Below are 23,929 nucleotides of genomic sequence, written 5' to 3' on the forward strand. Positions count from 1 at the left end.
CAGACAACCTTGGAAAAATATAACACTATCACATGAAAATAAAAAAGTAACAAACCCCTTAGAAGTAGCTAACACATTTAACAACTTTTTCACAGGTGTTGCTGAAAATATGTTACAATCAAACTTTAAGAGCATCCAGGCAAATGAATATAAAATAAGTACATGTAGAGGATCAATGTACATCGGTTCTGTTTCACAAGATGAAGTAGCTAAAGCAATAAAAGGACTAAAAAATTCCAAATCGGCAGGTATTGATGGTATACCTGCAACAGTGTTAAAGAAGAGCGCATCAAACCTAACTGAAGTACTCACACATTTATGCGACTGCTCACTTCAGGCAGGCACTTTCCCTGATGTGTTAAAAACATCAAAAGTTATTCCTGTATATAAAAAAGGGGATAAAGACAATGTAAATAACTACAGACCCATCACAATTTCCTCCTGCATCTCTAAAGTACTGGAAAAAGTTATGTATGAGAAACTTATGAAATTTATAAATAAAAACAGCATCCTATGTAATGAACAACATGGATTCAGAAATAAGAGGTCAACGACAACTGCTGTCTATGAGTGCATCAATTTCATCCTAAACCTGATGGACAAAAAACAGGAAACAATAGGAGTCTTTATTGACTTGTCAAAAGCTTTTGACATGGTGGACCATAAAATTCCGCTATCAAAGCTAGAAAGATATGGTATTCGAGGTCTGTCCAACAAGTGGATCAGTTCCTTCCTGACAAATCGTATGCAGGCAGTGTGCGTCAAGCACACAAATATTGAACTAAAAACTGTATCTAATCACTTATCTGACTATAAACAAATAAAATGTGGTGTACCCCAAGGATCCGTATTGGGACCCCTTCTGTTTCTTCTGTACATAAATGATCTAAGCTTAAATATTGATGCACACAAATCAATCATATTTGCAGATGACACCACGATTCTACTAAAAGGAGATGACGATGAACAGTTACAGCAGACAGTAAACACAGTCACGAAACAACTTAGCAGCTGGGCACAGAGTAATCGGCTTGTAATAAACAGTAAGAAAACCGTTGCTCTAAAATTCCACAATGTTCCTAACAAGGACATGTTTATCCCATCAGTCTCTATCAATGACGAACCAGTTGGTAACAGTACTGAAACCAAATTCTTAGGACTTTGGCTGCAGAGTGACATCAGATGGAACAAGCATATTGAATGTCTCAATGCAGAACTGACCAAAACACGTTATCTTCTTTGTTCATTAAAATCATGCTGTAGTGAGAAAACAGTATTGAATGCATATCATGCGTACTTTCATTCTCGTCTTAGATATGGGGTCACCTTCTGGGGAAACTCTAAAATAGCTAATAGCACTTTTAAACTACAAAAAAAGGGCCATTAGAATCTTGTTTGGGTGCAAGCCTAGAGACTCTTGTAAACCCCTGTTTAAGAAATCTGGTATTCTCCCATTACCGTGTGTATACATTATGGAAACCCTTTTGTTCTTTAAATTAAATGTAATAGGCAAGGACCAGAGGCTAAAAAAAACTGTGATATACATGAGCACTTTACCAGACAAAACAGGAACTTACATATGACTCAAATCAGCATAGCACTGTGCCAAAAAGGTACTTTTCACATGGGAGTTAAGCTTTATAACAAACTTCCTGAAAACATAAAAGCTATCACTGAGGTCAATACATTTGGAAAATCTCTAAAGTCATATTTACAGCATCACTGCTTTTATTCCATTGAAGAATATTTAAATTTATGAAATGTGTTATATAAATACTTGTGTGTAAAGTGTATTATTGTAAGCTTAAATATGTATGCTTTGAAATTACTTTCAGCCTGTATATTCATAACTTGACTTGTCCAATGTCTTATGCATAAGCTGCTATGTAGACAACAGGACCAATAAAATACAATCTACAATCACGGAGCCCTTGAAAATAGGGCACAGCGATAGGCCTTAACAAAACACAAATGCAATGACTGCTGTCCAAATTACTGGATATGTGAACCAGAAGTTGTGACACGTATCCAGTTGCACCCCATACCATCACATCACATGCTGGACCCGCATGAGAATGACAGGTACAATCTGGCCAGGTCTGTTGGCATCAGAGCCTCCAAACACATGTACATCAATTGTGACGATGTTGCAGAACCGAGACTCGTCTGACATGATGACACAGTGCCATTCCTGTGTCTGGCATTGTTGTCAGTTGCACCACTGTCAGTTCACCTCTCTCTAGAGCTGCATTAAGGGCTTGACAGTCTGTGCTGCTCCAGATGCCATCACATTGTCTGTGTGGATATCTGTCTCACTGTATACAAGCCCACTTCCTGACTAAATGTACACAACTTCACTGCAGGATCACGTACGCATGAGCGAACACTTGTCTGCCCTCTCAGGTGCTAGTTGGGTGGCACTACTGAGGCCCTGCAAGGCATTTAGCATGGCCCTCCTGAACCTACCAATTCTATGTTGGCACAAAATGAGATTCTGAGCAATGCAAGCAGCAATATAGTGAAACAATAAACCAGAGTCTCAGCAGACCATGAGCCTGCCACTGCCAAATCTGGAATGCTGATAAACATTTCTCCTTCTTCCATTATGCTTAACACGGTCTTCGTGTAAACAACCAACACTGAAATAGAATTTCTGAATGAGAAACCCGCTCCATAAGCTTTTCTTGCATGCAGAATATGCATGGGAGTGCTGAAAAGTAATGCCTCTGAATTTTTTACTCTGTTCTCAATATCGGTCGAGGTTTGACACGTCACGCATATTACTTGGTCAACTTTCCCACTTCACTGACTCATGGCACACCCACCTCCCGCAAACAGATGGAGTCGCAATAGGCAGCCCACTCTGACCAGAGATTGTGAATATGTTTACGGTGCACTTCGAGGAAGAGGCCCTGATGTCAACCAAATGGAAATCCATCTTCTTCTTTTCTTCTTCTTCTTCTTCTTCTTCTTCTTCTGTTATGTGGATAACACACTTGTCATCTGGCCTCATGGAAGAGACAAACTTCTTGACTTCTTTGTACATCTGAACTCCACACGCCACAAAATCAAATTCACTATGGAGACCAAAGAAGAAGGAAGACTACCATAGCTGGACATCATAGTCAGGAGAATAATGGACAGCACCCTGTGCCACAGCGTGTATCTGACTCTATAAAACACATAAACTCAGTTCTCCCTATGGCACTGTGAATAATTTCAATAACAAAAAGTGAGATGAATGTTGCAGCTTACAATTAATTTCCACTTTGGCTTTGTATTCAAGATCAGTCTTACCTGAGAGTGCAACATTACATCTTTAGTTAATTTAATTATATGTTCATTAGATTTTGGTTATAAGGCACGTTTTGCTGCCTAATGTTTCATCTCCAAACACTGGAAACAATCCATGGAGGAAGAGGAGTATGTAAGACATTGTTGGACCAGGTTGGAGGAATCTGTGAATTTCAATACTCTGTAGAAGAGCTCAATCATTTGAAAATAACTTTCAGACCTTGTGGCTATTCTAACAGATATACATAGGGCACTACATTCTAAAATATTTGCATCTTTCAGTGAAAAACAAGCAACTAGAGGAAAAGTTCTCTTGCCACTTGTAAAAACAGTCGCAGATCGCGACCTCTGAGTGCTATAAAGAGAAGGTATTGACGCAGTGCTTAAACCAAACAGAAGACCACAACTGCAGCCATACTCAAGCAAATTGCTATGCAGTAGTTTCAGTGAATTTGACAATGATGTGGCTGCTTTCATAGTGGCCCAGTCATATTGTGGGGTACGGAATGCCAGTGACAGGGCTGGAATTGTAGGTGACAGATGGGTTTTTGGCAAAGCCTTGTATCAATACCTCCTTAATTATTGAGCTGAAAAACTGTAAAAAACATTCATGCAGTAAAATCACACAAAAAAATTTCCTATTTCTGCAGGTATTGTGCCTTCTGTTTCTTTTTCATTACAAAAACATATTGATTCAAGTTTATAAAGTCACAACTATGTCACTGTGATTTGTGTAACACACATTCTGGAACATGTTCCAGGAATGTCATGAAACAGAAAGCTTTAAATAATTACTCTAGCTCATCTTTCAAGACTTGCATGCCAACAACAACACCATCTATCCAATCTCTTTTTATTTCACTTTCATGAAAAGATTTCTCCACAAAGGATATCATCTGCCATGTAGGTAGTGCAAGAGGAAATTCCACACTAACATTTGGGTAATCAAGTGGATTCTGTGTCTTGTCAGAACCAAGTACAATCAACCCAATTTCATCTTTACCACTGGTAAATATCTGGAAACATATTAAATGGTAAAAATAAATTTTGTTTATAACAAGTTGTATACCAATAAAAACATCACACACAGATACTCTTTATAAAATTATTTAATTGGATAGATAAAAAATCTACTCACCAAGCAGTGGCAGAACACACACATAAAAGACTGTTGTGATAGGCATGCGTTTGGAGCCAGTGACTCCTTCTTCAGGCTGAAGGGTTGCAGGGGAAGCAAGAAGGATGAAGGAAAAGGACTGGAGAGGTCTAAGAAAAGGGGTAGATTTTGGGAAAGTCACCCAGAACCATGGGTCATGGGTGACTTACGGTACAGGATGAGAAGGAAAGACTAATTGTTGGGGACTGCATCGGGCAAGATTCGGAAACCTGAGAGCTTAAAGGTGGAAGACAGGGTAATATGCAAGACAGAGATTACTACTAAAACTGTATATGGTTAATAAGAGTGAGAAGGTAAGTGTATTGTATGCAACAGTTGTGGGAGGGGGCAGTGAAAATAGACGGGAAAGACAATGAAAGATGTAGAAAGCTAAAACGGAGTGAAGCAAAGAGTAATTACAGTGAAGAAAAGCTGAGACAGGAGAAATTAACGTAAATTAAGGCGAGGTGGGTGGTGAGAACCAAGGACACGTTGTAGTGCTAGTTCCCACCTGCGGAGTTCTGAGAAACTGGTGTCTGGCGGAAGAATCCAGGTGGCATGTGTGGTGAAACAAGTGCCGAGGTCACGTATCCCATGTTGTAGAGCATGCTCTGCAACAGGATATTGTGAGTTTCCAGTATATACACTATGCCTATGCCCACTTATCCTAACTGATAATTTGGTGGTAGTCATGCAGATGTAGAAAGCTGAACAGTGTTTACATAATAGCTGGTATATGACATGTGTCGTTTCTATTTTTGCCTAATCCAAAGTTCTGGGTGACTTTTCCAAAATCTACACCTTTTCCTGGAACTCTCCAGGCCTTTTCCTTTACCCTTCTTCCTTCCCCTTCAACGCTTCTGTCTGGAGGAGCCATTGGCTCCGAAAGCTTGCCAATCACAAATAATTTATTGTTTTTGTTGTTATAGTTACTCTTTATAACCTACTTAAAATACATCACATACCCTCCTCTCCACAATTCTTCGAACACATAGTTTTGCCTTTTGCAAAAAATCACTGCGTTTCTGTATAACATACTTGGAGTCAAAGTGTCCAACATCTATTACAATTATAAACAGAAGAAAGAAAGTCATTGTATTTATTGGCAGTATTACGCAATCAAATATTTTGAAAGAGTTCCAGTGGTATAAATTTACAAAATCTTACAAATAAATATATACGTTTATTCTTTAAATCAATTCTTAGCAATAACATAATAGTATAAATTGCAGAATCAATATAGCCAATTTTAATGTAATGACTGCAATACAAATACAATATAACAGCGGTAAGTTATAACAAATGAGAGAGAGAGAGAGAGAGAGAGAGAGAGAGAGAGAGAGAGAGAAAGAGAGGCATTTAGACAATATTTCATTACAGTGTGAAACTTATTAGAATTAAAATGAAGCCATAGTGAATTATTACATTCCAAAACTAACAATTATTGTGTTCTTTCACCCCAAAATAATACATTCATTAGGCAATGTATACTTTTAATTTCAGAAATTTTTACAGCTCTGAACTTCACTGCTTCGATGAATTTATTACATGTGTCAATGAATGAGGGTTGATAACACTGCTTTAGTCATTCAATTGTTCGTCATGTGATATTCGCAATGTTCTTAATAACTTCTTATGTAAAGTTCTATCATCAAAAAGATAATCTACGTAAGTTTTAAAAGTCGCAAATCTTTAAACAACAACTTGAAAATGGGTATATCAGTATTTTGTATACATTCTAGCATTGCTAGATTTACTTTTAAATTTTAAAGTATATGAGCAGATTGAGCGACTTTCCATCCAGAAAATTTGCTGTTGGCAAGACCTCACTACAAAGAAAAATGGTCTTTCCGGAGTCAAATGCTAAAAAATTCATAAATACCAGCATTGTAAGTGATACAAACAGGTATTAAGCACCGGGCATAAATATCATTCTGCTTGACGAGAAAAAAAGTAGGTAGATGAAAGAGTAAATTGGGTGCAAGGATTGAACATAAACTAACCCAAATTGCACAAAAAAAAAACATGAGGGTCACTGCTCAAGAATTGAGAACTGCCCCCCCCCCCCCCCCTCCCCCACCACTTCCTTTTACAGGCTTACTTTCACTTTTCAGATGAGACCATGTCCCCCATATGTGAAGAAAATAGCCAATATGTAAAGAGAATTACAGATAAAGAGTTTTCTAGAATGAGATTTTCACTCTGCAGCATAGTGTGCACTGATATGAAACTTCCTGGCAGATTAAAACTGTGTGCTTGACCAAGACTCAAACTTGGTGATCGTAGCCCCAGACCTGTGTTGCCGTTTTGGGAGGTAGATCTCATATCTGGAAAGAGGAGATGACAGTTAGGGTACTATGGGTGAGCAGCTGCCATCAATTTTTGATGGTGCAGAACCCACAATAGTGGAACTGCTGCCTAGTCCAAAGGCACCTGTTACCAGTCTTACCCCACAATAGTGTATCGAATCCAGACGTAATGTCGAAGCTGATAAAAAGTCATATGAGAGATACCTGTAATCTAGGTGTGACTGCACCAATGCTGCATACAGCCATATCAAAGTAGAGCGGACCACACCGCTGAGGCATAGAAGAGCATTCAGGTGCGACCTACATGTCTGCTTTAGTTGGCAAAGACGGGGAAGCCATGTCAACTAGGCATCAAAGACCGGACCTAAAAAACACGATGACAGAAATGCATAACGTAGGTCATGGCAGCCAAAAAATGGATGCTATGAGTGAAAGCCCATGATTGTGCTTGGTGTATTGCTCCCTGCATTCTGCCTCCAGCAATAGCCGTCGCGGACGAACAAAAATGATGGGGACAAAATATGTCATGCAGCTGCCGCCAGATCATTGATAGCCACAAAAAGGAGAGTGACACTCAAAACAGAACCTTGTCCAAGCCCCTTCTCCTGCAGGGGGGGGATGCTACAGGAGGCACCAACCTGTACCCAAAAAGTGTGACATGGAAGAAAGTTCTGGATAAAAATCAGGAGTGGGCCATGGAGGCCCCACTCCTTTAAGGTGGCAAGGACGTTATGGCACCATGTGGTATCATAAGATATACACGCAGATCAATGAAAACTGCAACAAGGAACTGATGCTGAGCAAAAGCTGTTCAGATAGCACACTTCAAGTGGACTAAATTATCTTCAGTAGAGCGCCCTTGGCGAAAAGCACCCTGGATCGAAGCCAAAAGATCCGGGGATTCAAGGACACAATACAGCCTTCAACTAACCATATGTTCAAGTAACTTGCAGGACACTGAGTAAACAATCTGGACGACAGCTGTCCGTTTGAAGAGGCAATTTATGTGATTTCAAAATTGGAATAACGGCATTTTCTCGCTACTGGGAAGAGAATTCTGCATTGCCCCAGGGATGGTTAAAGAAAGGCCAGGTACACTGACGGAAAAATTTGCAACACCAAAAAATAATTAATGTAGAGTAATGAAATACCAGGAATATATTTGTTGAGACAACGTATGTAAAGTGATTAACGTTGCAGGATCAATGGGAGTGTGAGACAAGCCACTGCAAATGTAAATGCAAATGCTGGTACGCTATTGTACACGTGTCATGTGTCAGTTTGTGGGATGGAGTTCCATGCCTGTTGCACTTGGTTGGCCAATATAAGGACAGTTAATGATGTTTGTGGATGGGTTGAAGCTGTCATCAGATGATGTCCAATACGTGCTCGATGGGAGGTAGAGCTGGTTATCGAGCAAGCCAAGGCAATATGTTGACACACTATAGCATGTTGGCTTACAACAGCAGTATGTGAGCAAGTGTTATCCTGTAGGAAAACACCTCCTGGAATGCTGTTTGTGAATGGCAGCACAACAGGTCAAATAACCAGACGGACATACAAATTTGCAGTCAGCGTTCGTGGGATTCATACAGACAGTTTTGTCAGTGGAAAAGCGAAAGCCATTGTTGATGCTCCACGAGTAAAGACAATCAAGACATTGCTGAAGATGCCACTAAGTGAGACAGGTTCATAGAGAATTGCAATAGAAGGCAAAATCGTCAAAAAAAAAGAGAGCCGGAGATGCCCAGTGGGAGACAGGCCATTATAGGGTTTATGGTGATAGCAAAGAGAATGACACTCAGAATGGAACCCTGAGACACACCATTTTCCTGGATAAAGGTGTCCGACAAGGCAGACCCTTCATGCACCTCGAAAACTCAGTCTTTTAAAAATGTCTGAAGGAAACAGGGTAGGTGGCCACGGAAGCCCCACATGTGAAGAGTATGGACGTTACTAGCTCTCTAGCAGGTGTCATAGGCCTTTTCCAAATCAAAAAACACAGCGACAATCTGGGATTTCTGCAGAAAACCATTCATGACATGGGTGGGTAAAATAATGAGATGGTCCACTGTAGAATGCCGTGTTGAAAGCCACACTGTGCATTCATAAAAAGTTGTGAGACTCGAGCCACCATATCATCCGGACATGAATCATATGTCCCATCACCTTGAGAACACACTGGTAAGAGAGATGGAGTGGTAGCTAGAAGGAAGAGTGTGTGTGTGTGTGTGTGTGTGTGTGTGTGTGTGTGTGTGTCAGAGAGAGAGAGAGAGAGAGAGAGAGAGAGAGAGAGAGAGAGCTAATTTCGGCAAGAGCTAGATTTCCATCAATAAACTGAGTTGAAGCTGCTGTTGTGGTCTTCATCCAACTACTGCTTTGGTGCAACTCACCAGCCTATTCCTGCCTTTGTAAGCCTCTTCATCTCTGCATAGTATTTCAACCTAAATCCACTTAGAATGGTGAACCACCATTCAGAGAATAACTTTTTAACAACACAGTTTGACTTCTGTAAAGGCTTCTATACTGAGAAGCCAACATAATATCTCACAAATTCAATTCCAGTAGAATTAAATAGTGGAAATTATCCCCTCTGTCATCTTGCCAAAGCCTTTGACTGTTTAGATTAAAAAATTCTGAGAGGGGAAGCTAAAATAGTATGGCATTAAAAGTCTTCCCCTTGCATGGATTGAGTTGTACTTTAACTACAGAAAATGGAAGGTCACATTAACAAATGATAAGACAGGAATAAGATTAAACTCAAAAAGGGAGAACATAAAATATGGTGTGGCACACAGTATTTGCTGCCAAGTCCACAAAAATGATTTACTTGGGGCACTGGAGGGCTTTGGAAAAACTCTAATGTTTGCAGTGTCACAAACTTATTGATGCAAGATCTAAACTCATCCATACCAGAAACATCCAGGATAATAACAGAACAGGCTTGTATAGATCTACAGGTACCAGCTTAATGCCTAAAAACTTGTATTGTGCAGTTCTAAAGAAATAAAAGCAACTTACAGATACGAATATCAAAAGTAGGGATAAATGGGCAATTAGGCTCCCGTGTTCTAAGTTCCTGGGAATGCAGATACCAATCACGTGTGAGACCAGCATGTGGGTCAGTTAACCGAGAAGCTCAGTTCCGCCCATTTTGTGCTTAGAAATCTCTTACTGTATCAAACTGGACAAAGGATTGCTAACACACTTTCACTCAGTTTACTCATATGGCTTAATCTTCTGAGGTACTTCAGCTAAGCGGAAAAAATTATTTATTCTACATCTTGAAAAAGCTTCTTCAGGGACCCATGGATTCTCACACTTACATGCCTATAGAAGTTATATTCCCTAATGGTATATGTGATTAATAACAAGATTTAGTTTAAGATGAACGCAGCAATTCAGAACTGCAATACTAGAAGCAAAAATAATTTCCATATATAAAAACCTAAAATCAGGTTTGCCACAAGTTTCTCCAAGTGAAATTCCCTGATATTTCTCTGATTCCACAGACACGTTTTAGAATTTTTCCCCGACAAATTTTGAGGTCTCAAGGGGAGGTAAAGACATAAGTCGACAAAAGAATGTAAGGGCTTTGTATTTCTCCCCCATTTTGTTTTAGGGTGCAAAAACAACTAGGGTCATATGTGTCCATGCCAAAACTGTGAAACACAAAGATGAAGAGAGGAGTTAAAAATGATTACATGTCAATGTTTAATGACGGAAGATAGGACAGCTAGAAACAGGGACGTGGAGCAAGGTCTATGAAGTACGCAATAGTGAAATGGAGGCCCAGAACTAAAAATTAAATGGCCTTCACTATGTTGCTACAACTGATAAAAAGTAAAACAGAGTCGACAGCCCACGCATTGTTCACTAAAATGGCCAATAACTCAGATGGCAAACCCAAAAGGGAATGTAAACTCTAAAAAAAAAAGGGCATCCCCTCAGGAAACGGCAGACAGTTAAAAGTTGGGTGCAATGTGCACAAAGTAGTAGGGGAGCACCACTTAACAAATGGTGATGGCTAAAAAGGCAGTGCCCAATATGCAACCTAGTTAAAATGACCTCCTCGCCACAAGAGGACTGAGAGGAGGTTGTCCAAGCCACTGGGAGAGGCTTAATAACCCAGAGCTTATTCCTATGAATGGAGGACCAGTGGCGATGCCAAAGTGACACCACCTCCTGACAGAAAGTAACAAGAGATCATCAGAGGGAATACAAGAATTATTGGGCTGAAGTACGAGGAATGCAGCTTTGGCAGCAGTGTCAGCAACCTCTTGGACCAATATGACCTGGAACACACATAAACATCACAGTGGCTCCATAAAAAGTGAGCAAGTGGAAGCTTTCCTGGAACCGGTGCACTAAGGGATGGACAGTCTACACTGCACAGAGGCTTTGAAGGGTGCCAAGAGAGTCTGAGCAGTGACACAGTGAAAAGAGTATGTCAGCAGATGTACTCGATGATCTGATACAGGGTGAAGAGCTCTGCTGTAAATACTGAGCAATGTGCCGGACGTCAGTACCAAAAAATGTTGGTTGACGTTGAAGGCACACCCGACACCATGGTCAGTCCAAGAGCCATCAGTGTACACAAAGATACTACTGCAAAATTCCATGCATAGGTCGTGAAACTGAAGGCAATAGACCGAGCCTGGTGCAGTGTCTTTAGAAAGTGAATGAAGGTCAAGGTGAAGATGGGCTGCCGCACGAAGCCAAGATGGTGAAGGGTTCACACCCATCGAAAAAGCTGCAGGGAGCATGAAGTGGGAGGACCAAGATAGTTTTGTATAAAGCAGGAGCCTCAGGAATTTTGTAGTTTCAATGAATGGAAGAGCAACAGGCCCAAGATGTAAAAATGGTGGGAGAAACCAGCTGTGCTGCCAGAAATTCATACAAATGTTTTTGTCAGTAGAAAAACTTAAGCCACTGTCCATGCTCCATAAGTAAAGACGATCAAGACATTGCTGAAGACACCACTCAATGAGACAGGTTCATGAAGAGCAGCAGTAGATGGCAAAATTATCAACAAAAAGAGAGCCGGAGATGCCCGGCAGGAGACAGGCCATTGTAGGGTTAATGGCGATAGCAAAGACGACGACACTCAGGAAAGAACCCTGAGGTGCACCATTTTCCTGGATAAAGGTGTCCGAGGAGGCAGACCCCATACGTACATCAAAACTCGTCTTTTAAAAATTCCTCAAGGAGATGGCGCAGTTGGCCACATGTGTAGAGAGTACAAACGATACCAGTCCTCCAACAAATGTTGTAGGCTTTCTCCAAATTGAAAAACAAAGCCAGTCTGGGATTTCCACAGAAAACCATTCATGACATGGGTAAACAAAGTGGGTGATAGCCAGAAGGAAGTTGTTTGTCCTTACCGGGCTTAGGTGTGGGTATGACAGTGCCTTCACAACAGTGGCTGGAAAACATGCCCTCTGCCCAGGTCCGGTTGTATGTATTAAGCAAAAAGTGCTTGTCCACAAGAGAAAGGTGCTGCAACACTTGAAAGTTAACAGTGTCTGGTCCAGGGCGGAGGATTGAGATGAAGTGAGAGCGTGGTCTAGCATCCTCATAGTAAAGGCAGCACAGTAACACTCAGGATTCTGAGAAGAGATGTTATTGCCCGAGTCTTCTCTGCTCATCTCCTATAGAGGTAGGCAGGATGATAGTGGGAGGAGCTCAAAATTTCTGCAAAATGGCGACCCAAGGTGTTGGAGATAGCAATAGGGTACACGATGATAGTGTCTGCTACTGTCAGTGTGAAAATTGGGGAATGGATCTTGCTCCCAGAGAACCGTCGGAGGTTGGTGCACACGATGGAAGAGGGGGGTGAAACTGTTAAAAGAACTAGTGAATGAAGTTCAGCTGCCTGCTTGGTTATCCCAAAGAATGCGAATTACATCACAGCAGGCTTCAGTCCACCAAAGGACTGGGACACAGCATGGTAAAGAGGAAGTGTGAGGAATGGAATGTTCTGACGGTAAGGATAATGTTTGTAAGAAATTCCACCTGGTCATGACAACTGCAGAAATCGTGTTCATTGAAGGTCGCCAGGGAGGAGTAAAGTCTCCAGTCAGCCTTAGTCAGCTGCCATTTTGATGTGCACGGAGGTGGGGTAGGAGTTAGCAAATGGATAGCACACAGGAAATGGTCGCTCGAGTAGGTGTCAGAAAGAATGGACCGTTCAAGATGATGTGCAGGACAGGCAGTGAAGAAGGAAAGGTCCAAATGGGAATAGGTGTGTGATGAGTCTGAAAGCAACATGGGTGCTTCTGTGCTAAAGAAGAAAAGGTTAAGTTGATTAAGAATGGGAGTGAAGAGGGCACCTCTCAGATAGGTTCTGGAAGAGCCCCAAATGGGATGGTGTGCATTAAAGTCCCCAAGCAGCAGAAATCAGCAAGGAAGCTGTCCAATAAGCTGGAGGAAGTCGAACCTGGTGACATTGAATGACGGAGGGATGTAAATGGTAGAAAGGGAAAAGCTCAAGTGAGGAAGGAATAGACAAACTGCAACAGCTTGATGACAGGTAGTCAGGGAGATGGATGGGTTGACTATGAATGTCATCCCATAAGAGCAGCATGACTCCCCCATGAGACAGAATGCCAACCTCGAGCGGAAGGTCAAAACAGACCAGGAAGAAATGTGAAAGCTCAAAGCAGTCGTGAGGATGAATTTTGTTTCCTGAAGGCAGAGTACAAGTAGAAGCTGCAATTCTAAAAGCAGTCATAAATCCTCTTTGTTGGATCAAAGGCTGCAAAAGTTCCATTGGAGGACAGTCACGATGAGGACAATAGGAAGGGGTGTCACCTCGGCAGCTGCCGAGTGCCAGTCTGCGAAAACTCACTGCTACAGGGCACAGAGGCAAGAGGATCCTGCTCCATGTGGTCCTACAGAAGTGTCGGCTTTCTTCTGCTGTCGACATGAGGAATCCAGGGCACAAGAAAGGTTGGTGGGGCACACTGGCGAAATGGTGGCCGGCCAGGAGAAGGTATCACATGGCGACACCGTCAAAGAGGATCTTTGGGTCAGCGAAACAGAAGACCATTTGCCTTTGGTGGACTTTTTCGAGCCTTTCCAGTTGGCAGAGGGAGACTCATGTGTTGATTGGCTGGAGGGATGTAGCAAGTCTTCAAGGGAGTCTTCCTTCTGTCCTTTCCGGCCTGCCGGTTGTGTAGCTGGTGAGTTGCACAAATACTCTGAGAATCAACGCTAATGAGGATAGTAGCAACTCACGGTAAAGATGATTGCTGAGCCACATCCAGGCATGTAAAAAAGACAATAACATTCTCACAACCAAACTTCCGCCATACCCTTTGTCAGAAAACAAGAGCACACAGATATTCAGACAGTCACCCAGACACAACTCATGTATACGTGATCACCACCTCTGGCTGCTGCGTCAACAATCTCTGAGAATCAGATTCAAATAACCACTCCTCCTGCCTCCCTGTCTCTTGTCGATAGCTGCTAGGCTAGTGGCAAGAAGTGGTGGTGGTACTGATTGCAATTCGAGGGGAGTGGTATAAAGGGGAGAAGCAGTAAGAATAAGGGAGTACGGAAGTTACGCACGTACTCAGCTGCACCCAGCCAGTGATGACACATGACATCTCAGTAAACAAACCATTTCATCTACTGAGACAAAAACAAGATTTTTCCAGTGCTCTTTTCAAAATTCCCTGATACATTTGAAATTCCCTGATTTCCAGAACATGTGGCAACCCTGGAAATACACATGATTGATGTGCCATAATAATATTTATTTCATATTAATAACCATCTAAGCTGTATTATTACACATTTATTGTGTTATGACCAGATTTGTTCACTAAACATATTCAGGTGGCCTACATGTGTAAAGTCATGACACAAATGGGCAATTTGAAGATGTTCAATCAGTGAAACCAACTGCAACATGATAAATATGTAATAACACATATAATCATTAATATTGGTCTCAGCTGTGGTGCTCAGCATGATCAAAGTCATTTATTTTATAGTTCGTTATGAATCAGATTTTGGCTTTTTTGGACATCATCAGAAATTGTCTGAGGATGACACAGAATGCCAAAAGCTGGTTTATAACTGACTATAAGACAAATACTATTGTGGAAAATCAATGATGTGAATTTAAGCATTAATATATCTATGTTCCCTCAAGTACCAATGGCATATTTCCATGTAGACTGTGCACCTCTCCGTACGGTTCAGATTACAGCTTTATATTCTGCTAGAAAAGTGTAACAGTATGACAAGAGACGGACAGGCAAACAAAAATCCCCAAATCCTTAAAAATGAAGTAAAGAAATACCCCATGAGACAAGGTGTCCATAATTTATAAGAATACCTGGGCTCCAGAATGTAAATTCTGCATACTAATACTATTATATAGATCCTGACTTTACCCATATATAGAGAGCTGACAGTAGTCTGCGTCCCATTACATGAATGTTTTGTTTGAAGTATTATATAAAAATAGCAGCTAAATAGTATAGGACGAGCAGTGGATATTTTCAAAATCGCTGTTTTACCCCTGACATAACAAATCTACAAGTAATTTCATAATTATCAATTCGAGCAGAGTAGCACTAGCCATAATTTGTTGTTAGCATATTTTACAGACATAGGCAGCAGGGGATTACCAAAAGTTCTTGTTCTCTTATTTGCTTTAACCCGTGGCATCTTCAAGATGGTGACACTCCTATTTCAAGCGTTTTCAATATGGAGACCACGACATCTATCACTACACCCATGAACAAACATAAACAGGCCCTAACAAGTGGAATATTTAACACCAGAAATAAAGTGAAACTAATGGGGGAACCGCTCGAAGTAGGGGTTTTGGGCAGTGTCAATCACCACACACAACAATAAGGATGATGACACCATTCCAAAATAAATATCAAACCAAAAATTATGCACACAAAATCCTCAACAAACCCTCAACAATCATCCCACCCCAAAACTGCGAATAACAGCTATTGGTATCATACATTTTGCCTGAACTAAACAGCTCCAATGAAGACAGTGATACTAGAAACCCACACATACACTGAAACTTTCACTTGGTCTATACGGCTCAAACATAGCCAGAGATACCATGAAACCAGACACAAAAACCTGGTACTGCAAATTTCACTTGACCTATATAGCTCAACCAAGGTGCACAATACTACCAACTGCCACAAATCAACAACACCAGACCACACTCCATAAAACCCACCGATATAAGCAAATAAATACCCCCAAAAAATAATACCAAATTAATCAAACATAAATTACCTCAATGAACCGTAAACAAATCCACTACATTACAAAAAGGAAAAAGGTCTTACCAACCACAGTTTCCCCCCCTCCACTCTCTCTCTCTCTCTCTCTCTCTCTCTCTCACGCCCATCCCATACATACATACATACATACATACACACATCAAAAAACGTTTTGCATCCCCTCGGTTCCTGAACCTGTGCAGAAATTTGCAATAGAGATCAACATCGTTTCCGCCCTTTCTATTGATCATGAAAACCACACAGTGCATGTTGTACCACCATACAGCGAGACTCTCAGAGGTGTTGGTCCAGACTGCTGTACACACGGGTACCTCTGATACCCAGTAGCACGTCCTCTTGGATTGATGCATGCCTGTGTTCGTCGTGCCATACTATCCACAAGTTCATCAAGGCACTGTCACTCCTGATTGTCCCACTCCTCAACGGCGATTCGGCGTAGATCCCTCAGAGTGGTTGGCAAGTCACATGCCCATAAACAGCCCTTTTCAATCTATCCCAGGCATGGTCGATAGGGTTCATGTCTGGAGAACATGCTGGCCACTCTAGTCGAGTGATGTAATTATCTTGAAGGAAGTCATTCACAAGATGTGCACAATGGGGATGCGAAATGTCATCCACAAAGACGAATGCCTCGCCAATATGTTGCCAATATGACTGCACTATTGGTCGGAGGATGGCATTCATAAAACTTTGAACATAGCTGCTAAGGTTCAGTGCCCGTGTCAGAATTATATTAGAACAAATAAGCCCTCGGTCACAAATATTAAGTCAAAATTGACCAGGTTTCGATGCTACTATGAGCGTCGTCTTCAGAATTAGCCTGACTGTTCTAAAACATATTAGGTATATAATACATTCATAAAATTAAAGTTTGTACTTCATCTTTTCCAGTCAGTACAAACTTTAATTTTATTAATGTATTATATACATAATATGTTCTAGAACAGTTAGTGTAATTCTGAAGACGACGCTCATAGTAGCATCGAAACCTGGTCAATTTTGACTTAATATTTGTGACCGAGGGCTTATTTGTTCTAATATAAGGATGGTATTCACTTATAGCACAGCTGTCATGGTGCCTACCATGACCACCAACAGTGCGCATCAGCCCCCCATAATCCCACCCAAAACAGCAGGGAACCTCCACCTTGCTTCACTCATTTGACAGTGTGTCTAAGAGTTCAACGTGACCGGGTTGCCTCCAAACACATCTCTGACAATCGTCGGAAGGCATATGTGACACTCATTGGTGCAGAAAACGTGATGCCAATCCTGAGCAGTCCAATTCAGCTTGTTATTGGGTTCATCTGTACCGTGCTGCACGGTGTTGCAGTTGCAAAGATGGACCTCGCCATGGATGTGTGGAGTGAAACTGCACATAATGCAGCCCATTGCACACAGTTTGAGTCGTAATGTGATGTAAGGTGGCTGCACGAAAAGCATTATTCGACACAGCGGCATTGCCGTCAGGATTCCTCAGAGCCATAATCCGTTGGTAGCGTCACCCACTGCAGTAGTAGCCCTCGGGTGGCCTGAGCAAGGTATGTCACTGACAGTTCCTGTCTCTCTGTTTCTCCTACATGTCTGAACAACATTGCCATGGTTCACTTCACGATGCCTGGACACTACCCTTGTTGAGAGCCCTTCTTGGCACAGTGTAATAATGCAGATGTAATCGAACTGCAGTACTGATCATCTAGGCATTGTTGAACTACAGACAACATGCCCTGGATTCCTCATGTCGACAGCAGAAGAAAGCCGACACTTCTGTAGGACCACATGGAGCAGGATCCTCTTGCCTCTGTGCCCTGTAGCAGCGAGTTTTCGCAGACTGGCACTCGGCAGCTGCCGAGGTGACACCCCTTCCTATTGTCCTCATCGTGACTGTCCTCCAATGGAACTTTTGCAGCCTTTGATCCAACAAAGAGGATTTATGACTGCTTTTAGAATCACAGCTTCTATTTGTACTCTGTCTTCAGGAAACAAAATTCATCCTCATGACTGCTTTGAGCTTTCACATTTCTTCCTGGTCTGTTTTGACCTTCCGCTCGAGGTTGGCATTCTGTCTCATGGGGGAGTCATGCTGCTCTTATGGGATGACATTCATAGTCAACCCACCCATCTCCCTGACTACCTGTCATCAAGCTGTTGCAGTTTGTCTTTTCCTTCCTCACTTGAGCTTTTCCCCTTCTACCATTTACATCCCTCCGTCATTCGATGTCACCAGGTTCGACTTCCTCCAGCTTATTGGACAGCTTCCTCGCCGATTTCTGCTGCTTGGGGACTTTAATGCACACCATCACATTTGGGGCTCTTCCAGAACCTATCCGAGAGGTGCCCTCTTCGCTGCCATTCTTAATCAACTTAACTTTTTCTTCTTTAGCACAGAAGCACCCATGTTGCTTTCAGACTCGTCACACACCTATTCCCATTTGGACCTTTCCTTCTTCACTGCCTGTCCTGCACATCATCTTGAACGGTCCGTTCTTTCTGACACCTACTCGAGCGACCATTTCCTGTGTGCTATCCATTTGCTAACTCCTACCCCACCTCCGTGCACATCGAAATGGCAGCTCACTAAGGCTGACTGGAGACTTTACTCCTCCCTGGTGACCTTCAACGAACACGATTTCCGCAGTTGTCATGACCAGGTGGAATTTCTTACAAACATTATCCTTACCATCGCAGAACATTCCATTCCTCACACTTCCTCTTCACCATGCTGTGTCCCAGTCCTTTGGTGGACTGAAGCCAGCTGCAATGCAATTCGCATTCTTTGGGATAACCAAAAAGGCAGCTGAACTTCATTCACTAGTTCTTTTAACAGTTTCACCCCCCTCTTCCATCGTGTGCACCAACCTCCGACGGTTCTCTGGGTGCAAGATACATTCCCCAATTTTCGACCTGACAGTAGCAGACACTATCATCGTGTACCCTATTGCTATCTCCAACACCTTGGGTCGCCATTTTGCAGAAATTTTGAGCTCCTCCCACTATCGTCCTGCCTACCTCTATTGGAAATGAGCAGAGAAGACTCGAACAATGCCTTTCTCTTCTCAGAATCGTGAGTGTTACTGTGCTGCCTTTACTATGAGGAAGCTAGATCATGCTCTCACTTCATCTCAATCCTCCGCCCTGGACCAGACACTGTTAACTTTCAAAAGTTGCAGCACCTTTCTCTTGTGGGCAAACACTTTTTGCTTAATACGTACAACCGGATCTGGGCAGAGGGCATGTTTCCCAGCCACTGTCGTGAAGCCACTGTCATACCCACATCTAAGCCCGGTAAGGACAAACAACTTCCTTCTGGGTATCACCCACTTTGTTTACCCATGTCATGAATGGTTTTCTGTGGAAATCCCAGACTGGCTGTGTTTTTCAATTTGGAGAAAGCCTATGACATGTCCATCCCTTAGTGCACCCGTTCCAGGAAAGCTTCCACTTGCTCACTTTTTATGGAGCCACTGTGATGTTTATGTGGGTTCCAGGTCATATCGGTCCAAGAGGTTGCTGACACTGCTGCCAAAGCTGCATTCCTCGTACTTCAGCCCAATAATTCTTGCATTCCCTCTGATGATCTCTTGTTGCTTTCTGTCAGGAGGTGGTGTCACTTTGGCATCACCACTGGTCCTCCATTCATAGGAATAAACTCTGGGTTATTATGCCTCTCCCAGTGGCTTGGACAACCTCCTCTCAGTCCTCCTGCGGCAAGGAGGTCATTTTAACTAGGTTGCATATTGGGCACTGCTTTTTTAGCCATCACCATTTGTTAAGTGGTGCTCCCCTACTACTTTGTGCACATTGCACCCAACTTTTAACTGTCTGCCGTTTCCTGAAGGGATGCCCTTTTTTTTACCGTTTACATTCCCGTTTGGGTTTGCCATCTGAGTTATTGGCCATTTTAGTGAACAATCCGTGGGCTGTCGACCGTGTTTTACTTTTTATCAGTTGTAGCAATATAGTGAAGGCCATTTAATTTTTAGTTCTGGGCCTCCATTTCCCTATTGCGTACTTCATAGAGCTTTCTCCTCCACGTCCCTGTTTGTAGCTGTCCTATCTTCTGTCATTAAACGTTGACATGTAATCATTTTTAACTCCTCATTTCATCTTTGTGTTTCACAGTTTTGGCATGGACACATATGACCCTAGTTGTTTTTGCGCCCTAAAACAAAATGGGGGAGAAATACAAAGCCCTTACATTCTTTTGTCGACTTATGTCTTTACCTCCCTTTGAGACCTCAAAATTTGTCGGGGAAAAATTCTAAAATGTGTCTGTGGAATCAGAGAAATATCAGGGAATTTCACTTGGAGAAACTTGTGGCAACCCTGATTTTAGGTTTTTATATATGGAAATTATTTTTGCTTCTAGTATTGCAGTTCTGAATTGCTGAGTTCATCTAAAAATAACTCTTGTTATTAATCACAAATAGATTCTTTTGTCGACTTATGTCTTTACCTCCCCTTGAGGCCTCAAAATTTGTCGGGGAAAAATTCTAAAACGTGTCTGTGGAATCAGAGAAATATCAGGGAATTTCACTTGGAGAAACTTGTGGCAAACCTGATTTTAGGTTTTTATATATGGAAATTATTTTTGCTTCTAGTATTGCAGTTCTGAATTGCTGAGTTCATCTTAAACTAAATCTTGTTATTAATCACATATACCATTAGGGAATATAACTTCTATAGGCATGTAAGTGTGAGAATCCATGGGTCCCTGAAGAAGCTTTTTCAAGATGTAGAATAAATATTTTTTTCCGCTTAGCTGAAGTACCTCAGAAGATTATGCCATATGAGTAAACTGAGTGGAAGTGTGTTAGCAATCCTTTGTCCAGTTTGATACAGTAAGAGATTTCTAAGCACAAAATGGGCAGAACTGAGCTTCTCGGTTAACTGACTCACATGCTGGTCTCACATGTGAGTGGTATCTGCATTTCCAGGAACTCAGAACACGGGAGCCTAGTTACCCATTTATCCCTACTTTTGATATTCGTATCTGTAAGTGACTTTTATTTCTTTAGAACTGCACAATACAAGTTTTTAGGCATTAAGCTGGTATCTGTTGATCAGTACAAGCCTGTTCTGTTATTCTCCTGGATGTTTCTGGTATGGATGAGTTTAGATCTTGCATCAATAAGTTTGTGACACTGCAAAACATTAGAGTTTTTCCAAAGCCCTCCAGTGCCCCAAGTAAATCATTTTTGTGGACTTGGCAGCAAACACTGTGTGCCACACCATATTTTATGTTCTCCCTTTTTGAGTTTAATCTTATTCCTGTCTTATCATTTGTTAATGTGACCTTCCATTTTCTGTAGTTAAAGTACAACTCAATCCATGCAAGGGGAAGACTTTTAATGCCATACTTTTTTTGCTCCCCCTCACAGAATTTTTTAATCTAAACAGTCAAAGACTTTGGCAAGATGACAGAGGGGATAATTTCCACTATTTAATTCTACTGGAATTGACTTTGTGAGACATTATGTTGGATTCTCAGTATAGAAGCCTTTACAGAAGCCAAACTGTGTTGTTAAAAAGTTATTCTCTGAATGGTGGTTCACCATTCTAAGTGGATTTAGGTTGAAATACTATGCAGAGATGAAGAGGCTTACAAAGGCTGGAATAGGCTGGTGATATGCACCAAAGCAGTAGTTGGATGAAGACCACAACAGCAGACTTCAACTCAGTTTATTGATGGAAATCCAGCTCTTGCTGAAATTAGCTCTCTCTCTCTCTCTGACACACACACACACACACACACACAAAAACACACACACACACACACACACTCTTCCTACTAGCTACCACTCCATCTCTCTTACCAGTGTGTTCGCAAGGTGATGGGACATATGATTCATGCCCGGATGATATGGTGGCTCGAGTCTCACAATTTTTGATGAATGCACAGTGTGGCTTTCAACAGGGCATTCTGCAGTGGACCGTCTCATTATTTTGCCCACCCATGTCATGAATGGTTTTCTGCAGAAATCCCAGATTGTCGCTGTGTTTTTCGATTTGGAAAAGGCCTATGACACCTGCTAGAGAGCTAGTACCCTCCATACTCTTCACATGTGGAGCTTCCGTGGCCACCTACCCTGTTTCCTTCAGACATTTTTAAAAGACCGAGTTTTCCAGGTGCATGAAGGGTCTGCCTTGTCGGACACCTTTATCCAGGAAAATGGTGTGTCTCAGGGTTCCATACTGAGTGTCATTCTCTTTGCTATCACCATAAACCCTATAATGGCCTGTCTCCCACTGGGCATCTCCGGCTCCCTTTTTTTTGACGATTTTGCCTTCTATTGCAATTCTCTATGAACTTGTCTCACTTAGTGGCATCTTCAGCAATGTCTTGCAGTGGCTTATCTCACACTCACATTGATCCTGCAACATTAATCACTTTACATACGTTGTCTCAACAAATATATTCCTGGTATTTCATTACTCTACATTAATTACTTTTTGGTGTTGCAAATTTTTCCATCAGTGTACCTGGCCTTTCTTTAACCATCCCTGGTGCAATGCAGAATTCTCTTCCCAGTAGCGAGAAAATGCTGTTATTCCATTTTTGAAATCAGATAAATTGCCTCTTCAAACGGACAGCTGTCGTCCAGCTTGTTTACTCAGTGTCCTGCAAGTTACTTGAACATATGGTTAGTCGAAGGCTGTATTGTGTCCTTGAATCCCCGGATCTTTTGGCTTCGATCCAGGGTGCTTTTCGCCAAGGGCGCTCTACTGAAGATAATTTAGTCCACTTGAAGTGTGCTATCTGAACAGCTTTTGCTCAGCATCAGTTCCTTGTTGCAGTTTTCATTGATCTGCATGTATATCTTATGATACCACATGGTGCCATAACGTCCTTGCCACCTTAAAGGAGTGGGGCCTCCATGGCCCACTCCCGATTTTTATCCAGAACTTTCTTCCATGTCACACTTTTTGGGTACAGGTTGGTGCCTCCTGTAGCATCTCCCCCTGCAGGAGAAGGGGCTTGCACAAGGTTCTGTTTTGAGTGTCACTCTCCTTTTTGTGGCTATCAATGATCTGCCGGCAGCTGCATGACATATGGTGTCCCCATCGTTTTTGTTCATCCGTGACGGCTATTGCTGGAGGCAGAATGCAGGGAGCAATACACCAAGCACAATCCTGCGCTTTCACTCATAGCATCCATTTTTTGGCTGCCATGACCTACGTTATGCATTTCTGTCATTGTGTTTTTTAGGACTGGTCTTTGATGCCTAGTTGACATGGCTTCCCCGTCTTTGTCAACTAAAGCAGACATGTAGGTCGCACCTGAATGCTCTTCTATGCCTCAGCGGTGTGGTCCACTCTACTTTGATATGCCTGTATGCAGCATTGGTGCAGTCACACCTAGATTACAGGAATCTCTCATATGACTTTTTATCAGCTTCGACATTACTTCTGGATTCGATACACTATTGTGGGGTAAGACTGGTAATAGGTGCCTTTGGACTAGGCAGCAGTTCCACTATTGTGGGTTCTGCACCATCAAAAATTGATGGCAGCTGCTCGCCCATAGTATCCTAACTGTCATCTCCTCTTTCCAGATACAAGATCTACCTCCCAAAATGGCAACACAGGTCTGGGGTTACGATCACCAAGTTTGAGTCTTGGTCCAGCACACAGTTTTAATCTGCCAGGAAGTTTCATATCAGTGCACACTATGCTGCAGAGGGAAAATCTCATTCTAGAAAACTCTTTATCTGTAATTCTCTTTACATATTGGCTATTTTCTTCACATATGGGGGACATGGTCTCATCTGAAAAGTGAAAGTAAGCCTGTAAAAGGAAGGGGTGGGGGAGGGGGGGGCAGTTCTCAATTCTTGAGCAGTGACCCTCTTTTTTTTTTTTTTAACCTTTGCAGTTTA

The 23,929-nt window shown here is 42.0% G+C and overlaps 1 protein-coding gene across 1 annotated transcript in view; it reads right to left on the bottom strand.

The window, feature by feature from the left end:
• Nucleotides 1–5,544, bottom strand: part of LOC124622236 (molybdenum cofactor biosynthesis protein 1-like) — a 66,674-nt gene extending 61,130 nt beyond the window's left edge. Inside the window, exons 1-2 of the mRNA XM_047147890.1 lie at nucleotides 5,416–5,544; nucleotides 4,090–4,310 (exon numbers count right to left, since the gene is read on the bottom strand). Of these exons, the coding sequence (XP_047003846.1) occupies nucleotides 4,090–4,310; nucleotides 5,416–5,544 (350 nt within the window). The remainder of the gene's footprint in view (nucleotides 1–4,089; nucleotides 4,311–5,415) is intronic.
• Between the last annotated feature and the right edge of the window lie 18,385 nt (nucleotides 5,545–23,929).

The sequence above is a fragment of the Schistocerca americana genome, chromosome 7, assembly GCF_021461395.2.
Source record: "Schistocerca americana isolate TAMUIC-IGC-003095 chromosome 7, iqSchAmer2.1, whole genome shotgun sequence".
In the NCBI taxonomy this organism is placed as follows: domain Eukaryota; kingdom Metazoa; phylum Arthropoda; class Insecta; order Orthoptera; family Acrididae; genus Schistocerca; species Schistocerca americana.